This window comes from Orbicella faveolata, unplaced genomic scaffold (assembly GCF_042242905.1).
Source record: "Orbicella faveolata isolate gen_17 unplaced genomic scaffold, um_ofav_v1 contig_35, whole genome shotgun sequence".
NCBI lineage: Eukaryota > Metazoa > Cnidaria > Anthozoa > Scleractinia > Merulinidae > Orbicella > Orbicella faveolata.
Genome location: NW_028301564.1, coordinates 6,863,966 through 6,878,012, shown reverse-complemented (window position 1 = coordinate 6,878,012; position 14,047 = coordinate 6,863,966). Strand labels below are relative to the sequence as shown.

At 41.5% G+C, this 14,047-nt stretch overlaps 1 protein-coding gene and 1 pseudogene across 1 annotated transcript; both read right to left on the bottom strand.

Moving 5' to 3' along the window:
- Positions 1-6,367: 6,367 nt before the first annotated feature.
- On the bottom strand, positions 6,368-7,410 carry LOC149102798 (ATP-binding cassette sub-family C member 4 pseudogene; annotated as a pseudogene).
- Positions 7,411-10,313: 2,903 nt separating this feature from the next.
- LOC149102797 (uncharacterized) lies at positions 10,314-11,834 on the bottom strand. Its single transcript, XM_089273879.1, has 2 exons — positions 11,560-11,834; positions 10,314-11,275 (listed from the first exon to the last, which is right to left on the bottom strand). Exons 1-2 carry the CDS (start codon positions 11,620-11,622, stop codon positions 10,493-10,495), a joined length of 846 nt encoding a protein of 281 aa, XP_089130005.1. The 5' UTR covers positions 11,623-11,834; the 3' UTR covers positions 10,314-10,492.
- Between the last annotated feature and the right edge of the window lie 2,213 nt (positions 11,835-14,047).

The window sequence follows — 14,047 nt, the reverse complement described above, 5'->3', positions numbered from 1 at the left end:
AGAAAAAAAGTATTAACTCAGCTTAACTTTTTTTCCAGCTTAATTTGTGAACCATAGAAATTTTAACACCTGTTAAATAAATTATCCGGGTTTTTTGCCGGTAAAAGCGTTCAATCAGAGTTTAAACAAACATGTTTTGATACCGACTTCACTTTGCATTACGAAGTTGATGTAAGACTCCATTACCCAATAAAATAATTCAAAGCTTGCCGATAAACGAGCTAGTTTCATGTGGAAGGTCCGAGGGACTCGTTATTCGTTCATTGATCTTTTTACTTCGGCACAAGCCGAGGAAGAGGCTTTTAACAGAAGGACTTCCTTGCCCTTCCGCGTTCCTAGCTTACTTAGGTCTGTTCCTCCGAAAGCAAACCAAGAGCTATGGAAGTCGTTAAAGCTGTGGAAACACTCGCATATCGGCTCGCGTCCCCCAGAATTCTCGTTTGCCCAAACTTTCACTTGCGTTTCTATTAAACAATTAGATTATGAGCTCGAGATTTCTATCGCGTGATAGAAATCAAGAGCGAATAATTTAACTGTTTTAGTATAAATCCACTAGTCGTTCAAAACTTTATCTAAATCCACTTCGAAAACGCCAAGAAGCGGCTGTTACTTTGTTAACAAGGGCACACTGCTACACTACTCATTTTCTATCACATAATCGTTAGTGAGTGATAACAATGGGTTGGCAGGCCTACACAACTCCTATCCACGTGTAATAGCCGCTTTGAGAGTTTTGCTCGAACTAGTATATCTTTGAGGATCTGCCCCTTTTGTATTGTACGATAGGGGGATCTTTGAATATTTCGCTAAGCAATAATCCTGTTTTTAGGAGGACATTTCACCAGAGTAGAGCCGTTAGAGGTCATAAGTCTGCGTGGTTTCCGCTGTTATCCGCGTGTAATTTGTTGAGTTTGACACCTCTGTTTTTGGCCACGTGCTATTTTTTTTAGCTCATTTGATTGCAAGATATGTTTTAAGCTCTCTAAATATTAGCTCTGGAGGGACAAAGTTTGAAATATTCCGTGAGCATGTTGGTTACTTGCATTTTGTGTTATTTCGCCGGGCCCGGCTGTTTGATTTACTGTTGCAAGTTATGCTGCTTGTTATCACGGGTGTCATATTTATCTTTGTCCGGCTTCGCCAGAGATAGCTGTAGCTTTCCTTGTTGAAAGCTATGAGTCTGTCTTAGAGAGACGTTCTTATGCTTCTTGCATCAATTTCATCGAGCTTTTTGTCCTTCCAGTTTGTTCGTTCTGGAACTGCAAAAGTAGGTGTTCACGCGCAAGTCTGTGGACCGTTTTGCGTGTTGCTTATGATATTGTGTGGTTTTGTTCAGGCAAAAGCTCTGAATTTAGGAGTTCTTCCTATGATTGTTCATCCAGCTCCACGTTGTGGTTGTCATTGCTTTTAGTTGCGATGTTGTCAGGTTTTCTGGAGACTGTTAATAGTCCCTCTTTTGTTAGGAGGCTCGTAGCCTTGTAGATCAGGCAAGACCGCGGTTTCGATCCTTCTGGATCTCATCAGTTGCCGATAACAGGGAGTGGTAGAGACCAATACTCGGTAACACTCCACACCTGGCATATTTTTTTGGTATTATATACTCGTTCGGCGGATCGAGAATTCTTGATTGTGATTGGTAGTTTTGCCACTAGCGAATGGTGGGCATAAAGTCTTCGAGCCTATTGTACACAGCTTGACACTGTGTTTTCTATGATGGCTATAACGCTTATTTTCTCCAGCATGTGTGATTTGAATTGAAGGATAAAGCGTAAGGTAGTTATGCGTTGCATTTATACGGCATATCTCCAAGTTTTGGAGGGTTGCGTACAGTATTTTGCACGCATTTCGTATGTTTATCCTTTGTTTCTAGTGTAGCTAATGTACACCTTGGACTCACATGCTGTGATTGGATTAAGTTTTTACTCGCACGTGATAGGACGGGGCCTGCATGGTAAAGCGGCAATTGATGAGATCCAGAAGGATCGAAACCGCGGTCTTGCCTGATCTACAAGGCTACGAGCCTCCTAACAAAAGAGGGACTATTAACAGTCTCCAGAAAACCTGACAACATCGCAACTAAAAGCAATGACAACCACAACGTGGAGCTGGATGAACAATCATAGGAAGAACTCCTAAATTCAGAGCTTTTGCCTGAACAAAACCACACAATATCATAAGCAACACGCAAAACGGTCCACAGACTTGCGCGTGAACACCTACTTTTGCAGTTCCAGAACGAACAAACTGGAAGGACAAAAAGCTCGATGAAATTGATGCAAGAAGCATAAGAACGTCTCTCTAAGACAGACTCATAGCTTTCAACAAGGAAAGCTACAGCTATCTCTGGCGAAGCCGGACAAAGATAAATATGACACCCGTGATAACAAGCAGCATAACTTGCAACAGTAAATCAAACAGCCGGGCCCGGCGAAATAACACAAAATGCAAGTAACCAACATGCTCACGGAATATTTCAAACTTTGTCCCTCCAGAGCTAATATTTAGAGAGCTTAAAACATATCTTGCAATCAAATGAGCTAAAAAAATAGCACGTGGCCAAAAACAGAGGTGTCAAACTCAACAAATTACACGCGGATAACAGCGGAAACCACGCAGACCTATGACCTCTAACGGCTCTACTCTGGTGAAATGTCCTCCTAAAAACAGGATTATTGCTTAGCGAAATATTCAAAGATCCCCCTATCGTACAATACAAAAGGGGCAGATCCTCAAAGATATACTAGTTCGAGCAAAACTCTCAAAGCGGCTATGACACGTGGATAGGAGTTGTGTAGGCCTGTCAACCCATTGTTATCACTGCTACACTACTCATTTTCTATCACATAATCGTTAGTGAGTAGCGTAGCCAATCATAAAACGGCATTCGTGATAGAACGCTAGTTGATTTATACTAAAACTCGATAGAAGCAAGGAAAATGTTTTCCATTTCTTAAATAATGCATGCTTGAGGTCTAAAAAAACTGCCGAACAAGCGGAACGCGAGTACGTTCAGCACTTTTTCTAGACCTCAAAAGTGCATTAATTTCTTAGGAAACATAGGAACACCATCCTGTTTTTGGTTTAGTTAGTTTAGAGTAAATAGAAAGCATGAAAACGCGAAATCTTTACATCTCAGAAGGGTCGCTATGGGGCTGGTATCACAACACCCGAGACATTCGTCAGTGCTCCATAATTTCAAGCCGTGCATCTATAAAAAATAATGCACGCTCAGCTCCAATAGCGGCTATTCAGCGGCTATATTCCAAAATTCAATCGAAAGCAAACTGATGAGTTTTGCCGGGAAATTTCACAAATGAAAACTTTGTGATAAACCAATCAGATGTGGGCAGAAAACTCGCATATAAATCATTCGGGCCAAATGACAAATTCCATGTTCCGTACAGTACTAAATTTGTCAGTGTAAATCAATTAAAATATTCCTTGAAATCTGGTTATCAGTCATTCGGTTTGCACAAATTAGAGTGCAATTGTGTTTAAGTGAGAAGGCTGAAAACCACTTTATGATAATGTATAGCTTGCACATTCGCCGAACCATGAAACTATCTTTGAACATAATGAAAAAAGAAATAATTTTCCTGTAGCGGAATTTGAAATTTACTTGATTCAAAGAACGGCGTATTGACTTATTTCTAGAACAGGGATATCATTATGAATGCAAATTTTTTACTTGAATGGAGTCAAAATTATGCCCAAGAAACCGTCCAAAGGTGGAGGAGGAGCGGGGAAAAGAGATAAGTGACTCATTGTTGAGTGCTCTGGAGACATGTTGTCTCCTTTATAGGAATGAACGGAATGCATAGCCGATTTTTTCAGATCGGCACTCTGTGTTCATGAGATCTCAATTCTGGCGGGGTGTCCCCGGCAAACTGCCGCATAAGTAAGTACACGCAGGTCGGGAGCCCATCACTAGGAATGTGCAACTCCCACACTAAGCCTATGTCATGGCATTTTTTACAGATCGATGGGTCTATTTTTAGGCTTCTTTTCCCGCGAAATAACAGCCTCGTTCCTCGTTGCCTCCCCCCCCCCCCCACCAAATCTTTAAGGGCAAAGCCGTGGGAACGAGGTTGGCGAAATAGGTCAATTCCGGTCTACATGAGCGCGCATGGTGACGTAGGAATTTTAAGCCAATTAAAGTTTAGCTCAAGTAACCCCAGAACTACTGCGCGAGGTATTCGCTGCGAGGAGCACTCGAGTTTCATTGTATCATGGAATCTGATTGGCCAAAGAGAAACAAAAGTCATTACTTCACAGAAATCGTTTCCTGGCTCGGGTTCGCAGACGTTATTTTTCGGCGGAGACAAGCGACAGCCGGAAATACGTCTGCGTTCGCAGGCTAAGGGTTGGGCAATACACTTTACCATCAGTGTTTCTCTTCTCCATGCAACTGACCTGACCACATGCTAAGAAGGAGACGGAGTAGGGGTAGGATCGATTACCAGCCGCTGTTCGGGAAAGGAGCCCGCGCTCCTCCCCCGAAGGCACGGCTGGACGCGTGAGGATTCTTTTGTAAGTCTTAGCTAATCAGTTAACAGCCCGCAGATTTTTGTCGGACATAAATTATCTCGTCAGTTCGGATTGCGGCCCGGGATGGCGGACGATGTGGAATTGATAAAACCTCAGAGACAATCAAGATCGAAAGTTTAAAAATTCACGACAAGAAACAGTAGAATAATTGATCAATGGCCAAGATGTGTTCTTTTTTTAGCCAACAGGGTCGGGAAAATTTGAATCTTTTGCTTCCGGGACGTCAGATAACCAGTCAACAGAGACTAAACATTGGGCTCAAGAGACCAACCAGTCAGTCAAATAGGTGTATTAACTTCTTTAAGGATAGCGACAGCAGTCTCTGGCGAAGCCGGGCAAAATTAATTTTTTTAAAACGAGCTAAATCGCGGGTAAAGGAAACCGAACTAGCAAGACATCCGGCAAGACATACATGACAAGTTTCATGGAATCAACTTAACAGTGGAAACCATGCAGACCAACATGTCACCTTTGACATGGATGACCAGTTTGCTAATGCATCAGTCAATTCCAGCAGTGCCCATCCCCCCCCCGGGAAACCGCGGGGCATTTGCTCACGTTGTCAGTCCCGGGGGTGGGGCATCCGCAATTTTATCGCGGCCCGGGGGCTGGGCATTTGCGTACCCCGGGGCGACCCCCGGGCATTCGACACACGTGTTTTGGAAAGTGCCATGGATGAGTCCATCGGGAAAGACGAGGCGTTTGTCGAACAATGGCTTGTCCGTCAGGGACAAGGAAAACTTGCAGATGTTTTTAAAGGTATGTTTTCTCAATTTTAGATATTTCTTCATTACTTGTAAGCATATAAATATAAGCGACAAGGTGAACTATATTTTGTTTATCACAAAAAAATCACTGACGTGAACACGACTATTTCGCATTTCGCATTCAAAACTAGCCTGGCATTTTTTAAATTCATGAAAGTGGAGTTAAAATACTTAAGGTTTGCGAATTGAAATGATGCGATCTTCAAGACAGATCTTGCGAGTTTAAAATGCAATGCATCATCATTTAAAATGTCTTGATTCTTCACAGAAAAAGAAGCCTGCGATTACAGGCGCCTATCATCGCTCGCGGCTGGGGGCACGTCCGCCGCAATCCCAGAAAAAAATGCAATCAGAATCAACTAACACGCACTGCTGTCCTTGAAGTCTTACTGTTGCACTGAAATACTGAACAGTTGACGGTTTTATTCACTGATTAATTAAAAACCTGCGGAGGTGTTGGAAGGCGACGATCCCGGGGACGGGGCATTTGCCCTCTTTCTTCGTTCCCACCCCGGGGCATTTAGACAGCTTATGTGCCCCCCAACCCGGGGAATTTGCCCATTTTTTTTTAAAAAATGCTAATGCCCGGAGGTTAGCCCGGGGGGGATGGGCACTGCTGGAATTGACTGATGCATAAACCGCAGTCGAACGGGGCTGCTCTACTCAAAAAACGAACTCTTCCTTAGAACACAGTATCCATGTATATAGCGCTCTTCCGCAGCAATAAAGTGGAACAAAATAGGTTGGAAAAACAAAATTTCAAAAAAGAGAACGGCAAATGTACAAATGTTTCGAGCCGTAGGTGTCATGTGGAACTGTCCAGATTGTAATCAGATGACATTTCCGGCGACCAGGAGCGCCGCATGAATTAAATTATGAATTTACGTCACAGACATCGTGTGCCGCTCACGCGTGCAGCCGTCTCTTTTCGGGGAGGAACGTAGACCGGACTCGAGAAAGCGGCGGAAATCGAGCCTAGAGTAGGGGTTGATGGAGTAGCCATCCTCCGTAATATGGAGGCATTCCAATAAGTAAGAAGAAGTGGCTAAGCGTCTTATGTAAAACATTTTAATGTTTAAATACATCTTAATTTGAAGAGTTAAAACTCTTAACACTCCAAGAATACTAATAGCACTAAGAACTTGACTTGCTACTACATGTAATCTCGGAAGACGTGGATATCCATCTTAGAATGGATGCATAGACGCTTAGCCACTCACTGCAAAATTGTTCCCTCCGTCAAAAATGGTTCGCTACTCGGATACGTTCTGACTGTGTAACCAATATTTGACGGCCATGCTACCGAGTAGCAAGCAGAGTTGAGGCGTATTCTTCGATTAAGCCCATCTTGGTATACTCTTTATTATTGCCAAGTTTGTAGAAAACACATTGTCTAGCAGCTGCGTACATGAGCTCAAAATCCAGTCTAATTTAAAAGTTTGTAACAATAAAAATGACAATTTAAGGCTCCCAGACTGACCCTCTGAATCAGTGAGCTTTCCTTCTGGTTTGATTGGCATGATTCACCAGCTCAGCAAACAATCCACCGTTTCTTATCAACACCTCAGGCTTGTCAAACTCCACCACTCGTCCACCATTAAGAACCAGCACCTTATCATAGTCCATGATCGTGTTTAGTCGATGAGCAATGGCTGGCACTGTGGAATCCTTAAACTTGTCACGAATCACATCCTGGATCAGACGATCAGTCTTGAAATCCACATTAGCGGTGGCTTCATCCATGATAATGACCTTGCTTTTCTGGACCAGAGCACGAGCCAAACACACTAACTGCCTCTCACCAACACTGAAGTTAGATCCTGCCTCTTTAAGTTGGTAATCTAGTTGTCCAGGAAGTTTCTCTACCTTTAACTTTAACGGCACTACTTCAAGTGTAGACCATAGCTCCAGATCTGTGTACCTTGAGAATGGGTCCATGTTTCTTCTCAAGCTACCTCCAAAGCGTACCGGGTCTTGGGCAATCACGGCCATGGAACGTCGAGCCTTTTGAAGATTAAGGCCTCTAATGTCAACACCGTCGATAAAAACCTGGGCAAAACAAACGCAATAGTACATTCAGTTTGTTGATCGACGGACCCGTAAAACTTCAGTCTTGGGAATAAAGCTTGCAAATCGAATACAATTTTAACTTAAAATAAATAATGCAACTCAGAGTGTTGTTTTCCCGTGTCAGCAACAGCAGATTAAATACCAAAGTGCTGCAGTGTGGTTATTGTACCATAAAAGTGAATAACACTTTCATTTAAATGTATACGAGGTTTACCTGCCCTTCTGGTTCTGGCATACGCAAAAGTGCTGCAACAATGGACGACTTGCCAGCTCCTGTTCGGCCTGCCACACCTATCTTCTCCTTGTCGGTAACTGATAGGTTGACATCCCTCCGCACACGACGACCGCCTTCAAGGTACTTTAAGAACAAATCTCTGATGGCTATGCTTCCACTGCTCTGTGGCCATGACTCAGGCGGATAACTCTCTGTGCTTTATCCGGGCTCTGCTTCCAAACCAGCCTACGAAATAACTCTTTCTACTGACGTCATGAGATCTTCAACTTCAGAGCATGCTCTGATACCATACTGAACTTCATCTAATGATTCCAGCAAGAAAGCAAGGGACATACCAGCTAGGGCTGAGGGGAGATCGTCCGGTGAAAATAGTAATACAAAGATTAGTGAAGTCGATTGATCGATTACACAAAATATTGATAACTTTGTATGCTATGGTGTCTTTCCATTTACTACTAATGTAATATATCAAATTAAAGCTTATATAGCTGGCTACCAAACTACACCAAGAATTTTGAAATAAAAGGAATTGCTGATTTTTTCACGACCACTAAATGCGAACGCCCTAATCACCTTTTGGAAGCTATAAGTCAAAGCGAATTTTATTTTTCGCCAATTTATTTTTTTCCTCGGTTTCATGACAAAAAGCGCTAAAAAAGCATGTCTACGTTTTGCCATATTCAATTGCAGTAAAAAGTTACAGAATACTATCGAAATAGGATTTAAAAAATGTGAAGTGATCGTACAAAAATCGCTCTCAGAAAAAAAACATTTCGAAATGAGCAATTCGCAGACACGTGTTTTTTTTTATATGTTAATCTAGCTACTGTCCAAATTTGAGGGCAATTTGAGGGCAACTCTTTAAAGAGTCTGCTTCAAGCGAAAAAAATTATTCGAGGAAACAGCGCTGAGAAAAACAAACCCGGCCCACAAAATACCGTCAACTGGGTTCTCAGATCACTGAGCCAATCAGCGCTTGGAAAGTTTACTACTATTAACCTCGCTCCTCGCGGTGAAATTTACTCGGGAATCTCCGAAAAACCCTTGTGTTTCGCAATACGCTCAAAGCGGAGAGATAATTTTTCCGTAGTTCGGTTTTTCTTGAAGCTGATCTGGCAAAATGGAGACGACGAAAGAGGACACGAACGCTAGAGTGGCTGGGCGAAGAAAACAAACAAAAGAAAGGGCAGCGGAGCAAATGTGCATGGATAATATTCCAATGGGTCTCAATGAGTCCGACGATTCATCGGTATCAGACTCAACGAAAGAGTCGCTGTAAACTTCGCTGTTATCGCTGTCAAGTTCTCAATTTTATGCAGAACCTTTCTCGATCTTTTTGCCCCCTTGATACGAAAGCTATAGCTTCATCCTCAAGGCCAACTTTCGCTTCTTCACTCATTGATGTATTTTTATTAGTTTTTCTCTTTTTCAAACTGGTCCACGGAGTTTTACGTGGTCCATGTTTACTTATAACTTACTAGAATTATAGGGAAAATGCTTGGATTAACAATGCTGATCAACCGAGTAGCCAGCCAATTCGTGGTATCCGTATAGGTAATATTCCCGCGAAAGTAATCTCGGTTGATTGCATACTACACGTTATAGGGCTGTCAATCAAGAGGGAACTTTTACTTCCTGCCATAACGTAAAACTGCCTTTTCTCCGCCAATATTAAGTTTTTCTCAATTTTTGTTTTCAAAAATTAGAGATTAGTCTTCGACCATTACTTTGACCCAAAAATCCAAATTTGAAGAAAATCGTCGATCTGAATGTACACGGTAACCCTTAAGGTTATTCCCCTGAGATAAAACTGTCAATATATTTTTCAGGTTCAAATTTTGTCCACTGAATATTTATCATACGAGAACTTAAATTATATAAAAGAAGGGGGGGGGAGGGGAGGGCGGGGTGCCCATGTTCGTTAAGGAGCAGTGAGTCATTGAAAATGTCCCATTTTGGCATTATTTAATGCTTATTACAAGAACGCATTCCAAGTTATTGTCAAATCTTTGTGAGCCCAGACTCATGAAAACACGCCTCAAACTACAGTTAATACTTGTGTCGGACACAAATAAACTTTTTAAGTTTGATTTTGACAGACAGATGAATCCTTGTTAAAATATTGGAACCAAATTGTTTGCCACGGTCATCAATCAAACTGTAAAATAGAAAAGACTACAGTGCAGCTGCTATTTTCCTTATTTATTCAATTTTCAACAATAGAAATCAGATCAGTCTTTTCTCCCGTAAAGCTATTAATTAGTTGATTAAAATGACTGGAAAAAAATCGGAGCAACTCCCTCACTGCAGGAGAGGAACTTGTCAGGGACCGTTCATTTTTTATAAGGTAGGGGGGGCTGGTGGGATTTGGGGGGGGGGGCCATGCGAAAAAAAATGGCTTTCGAGGGGGGGCCACCCCAAAAAAATAAGGGAAAAAGGGGGGGCCACGTGAAATATTTTAGTAAAACTTTAAAATGGAATAATGTTTGAATATCAAAAAAATTGCTACAGAATAAACATAGAAGGCAGGATACAAATTTATTACAAACTTTCCTACTGCTTTAAAAAAACGTTTGGCGACAAAAAGCATTTGTAGCTACTGAAAAGAAGTATTTAACACTGTTATTTTCGAATGCAACTTTCACTGGCACTCATCTTCAGTTCTTCGTCGCCGCTTGTGCTGCTAAGGGAGTCTCTTTCACCAATGCTACAAGAAGCAGCAATGCTTTCCGTCAGAGTGTACTCTTCAGGGTACATGAAGGTGTAAACATAATCTCTGACTTCCTGCTCAAGATTAGTGGTGATTCTGCTTCTTGCAGCATTGGTAAAATAATTCCCTTCCAAGAGCTGTGCGATGTATGGCCCATCTCTTCTAAATAACGACGCGGCAACATCCAACTTTAATACACTCTTCCGGGACGGCCGTTCTAGGAGGGTACACAAGACATTGTGGAAGATCATTTCCTAGCGGGTTTCCAACACAGATTCCATAAACTCGTTGGACGTTGTTTTCAGTCCGCTTCCTCTTTCTTTCATTTGACTTTCTGCGGTTTTCTTTTTTCGTTCTCCTTTTGTTGATTTGTTGTTTGAATATGCCCTTGAATATGCTGTTATAATTGCTCTTCTTATTTTCTAGTGCTTCCATGTCCTGGGTGACCTTCGTCAACTTAGCTTCTATACATTTGATCGGTTTTACATTAAAACTGTGGGCAAATTCTTCGTCCTGCTTTAAAGCAAGCCCACTGGACTGAAAGAGTGTGGAATCGTGTTCCTTTACATCTTTCAATATGGCATTCAACTTTTCCACCATTGCTCTGTGCTCTTTGATGGAGAAGTTCAGTTTTCTTCCATCACTGGGCTTCAACCAGTACCCTGGCATGGAAAACTCACTCGCCCTTTCTGAACAGCCATCCGCACTTAGAAAGATTGCTTCTTTTGCTTGTAAGATGTCAAACTGCCTGAATCGTTCAGCTGTAAACCTTTTCTTAAATGACTCGTCGCTTTCGCCATTATTGCGCATTTTGGAATGAGCCTCTTTCATGATGCTCATGTAGCAATGCGCTCTTTTCCCGATTGGATTAACAATATAGCCAAGGCTTGGTTTCCGGAGACCGTGAGGTATGGTTGTATCATCAGCAGAGGAGGAACTAGTGACCTACCAGAAAAGGAAAGACGATTTTTTTATTTATTATATTGAACTGATGTTATCGAATGATCATGGTTCGTGTAACCATTTAATGTTGTATTCGTGTAGTGAAATGTAGACCTAAGTCAAACGATATATTAAAAGACACATACTATTTTAAAAATGTTCAAACAGTTTTAGGTGCTATCTTTACAATAGGAAAATACAGAAGTTTCTCATTATAAAAGTGAAGCATACATGCGTTTTTAATGTCCAGATAAAAATTGGAACACTGACAAGAAATTAACACTTACCGGCTCATCTTCTTGTACTTCAACAGCTTTCTGTTTTACCTGCACAGGGCAACATTTATACATGCCTATCACTAGAGTAGAGGTAAAAACCTTCCAAATAAAGACATCTGTAAATTAAATGTAAGAATGTGTTTCACACAACACATCAACAGATTTCCAGTTTTTTCACAACACTTCATACTTGGTTCAGTATCACAATGCAGGAGCAAGGAAAGACTCTGTTCCAGGCCACTGTTACTTCCGTAAGATTGAGAAGTTTATGAATGAGCACTATGAGGAGGGGGCGAACAACAGGGAGTTTCTAAAGTTGTCCTGTCAAGAAAAGGTAGGAGAAATTTGTTCTTTTTGTTGTGAATGGACGGGACCACCCATAGAAAGATACCCTAAACCAGTTCCTGACCATTCCTGCCTACCAAAAGAAGGGTGTGATCCAGATGACTGGCAGCCAAGGGTCCAAGCGAAGAAAGAGCATGGAAGTGGCAGGCTGGTTTTATCTGACCCAGAGAGCGTTGCTCTATTTGCAGATAAGTTTATTGTCAAATCAAAGTTTGTGGTGGATTATCTTCAGCATCTTGAAGTGCTGGAATTTAAAAGGAAAAAGAGAGCAGAAGAAAAGGCAAAGTTAAGTAGGGACGCAAAAGATAAATCATATGAGGATTATCCTTGGACTGAGTTGTGCGAAGATCTAACCAAGCTTAAAAAGCTACGTGTTCCAGAACTAAACAAGTACTTGAACCACCACGGGCTGAAGCAGCATTTGAAAAGCAGCAAGAGTGAGAAAGTAAAGGCAATTGTAAGACATTCATGTTTGCAGCAGAAGAGTCCTCTCAGAGCTGGCCAGCCAACACTGAGAAATGCAAGGACGTTGACCCAAAATGACAACAGGGCAAGTGCTGACAGCAGTGAAACGGATGAAAATGACAATGATGAGTATGACAGCGATGCCATTGACTCTGGGGGAGAAGATGACTCAAGTGATGTCATTCTTGCATTCATCAATTCGGATGAGAAAGATGCCAATGAGAGGCCAAATGCCACACGCTCAGGGCGAGCCATAACTAGGAGATCCGAAATTGACTTCTCTTTCTTTTGATTTGTTTTTTAAACAACAGCTCTCTGTAGTAGAGGGATTGTCAATATTGTCTTCATAGTGAGCACAATAACGTGAAGTAGGGGGATAATAGAGAAATATTAAAAAAGTTGAAATCTAAATATTGTTTGTTCAATTTTTTTTTGTGGGGGGGGGGTCATCCCAAAAAATGACCGCTATAAGGGGGGGCCATGTGAAAAAATTGGTAAGCTGAGGGGGGGTCATGTGATTTTTAAATGGTGCTTCCCAAATCCCACCAGCCCCCCCTCCCTCATAAAAAATGAACGGTCCCTCACGGGTTCCAAAGTACCGTCGGATTTGCTACAAACTGAAATCAGGGCACTCAGAGAACTTGGACTTCACTCTTTATTCTTCGTACTTCGCTAAACGTCTACGTTGTACAACTCGTTGATGTAAAATCGTAAATCTTCGAGATGTAAATCGTAAATCGTCGAGATGTAAAATCGCCTGACAATGAACAGAGTACTTTACTTATACTAGAGCAATACACGATTGCATCATGTAAGTGTAAGGAACAAAATCAAGACGGCTAAATAAAGTCAGCTTGAAACTAATGACAAACTAAAAGGCATGAATAGACATCTGAATAGAGTCAGCTTCATTGAAATCGTCAACTAACTAAACTCAGTTTACAAGATACATGTGCCAACAAGACTTAACAGAAGTTATATGCTAGGCTGTATATTCAGCGTAAAAAGCTGCATAAAGATACATTATTTTTGGGCTGAGGTCAAAAGGAAAATTGAAACTAGAACAAAATAGCTTTTCTTTATACTTTCTTACTGTACAAAACCGTAGTTTGAACAGCGACCATCTTTACGCGAGCGTATTGAAACTTATTTACTTAAAAACACAATATAGATTGCTTTATCGCAAGTCCGCTGTTTGTTTAAGTTCCGAACATAAAAGATGTTTGACAAATTTTAGCCAAACAATGCTCCAGCAAAGTAGAAGTCCTATTTTTAACACCAGGCTATATTTTTCCCCTGACGAAGGTGATGTTACACGAGCCGATTTTTAACGGCTTTTTTTAATCCATGTTACACGAGACAACTTTGGACGCAACTTTGTTGCAGCAACGGTCGGCAACGGTATGTTACACGAGACAATTTTTAACGCAACATGCAAAATTCGGACAACAATGTTGCAGGTTTTTGAACCGCTCTCAAAAACCTGCAGCATGTTCCTGCGACGAAATGTTGCGATAAAAGTCGCCCTGTGCGCCACGCTACACGACATCGATTTAAAAATTGTTGCGTTAAAAATCGGCTTGTGTAACACATGCCGGCAAGTGCAGTGCATCACTCATTGAGAGGTGTTTACTATAAAAACAAGATAAGGAAATCCTTTACTTCAAGCTGGATGAATCGTTTGTTC

Excerpts from the sequence above, each read along its gene's own strand:
- LOC149102797 (XM_089273879.1), bottom strand. The coding sequence starts at position 11,622 with ATGTATAAATGTTGCCCTGTGCAGGTAAAACAGAAAGCTGTTGAAGTA. Across the intron at positions 11,276-11,559 it reads AAGTACAAGAAGATGAGCCG|GTCACTAGTTCCTCCTCTGC; the intron begins GTAAGTGTTAAT and ends CTTTTCTGGTAG.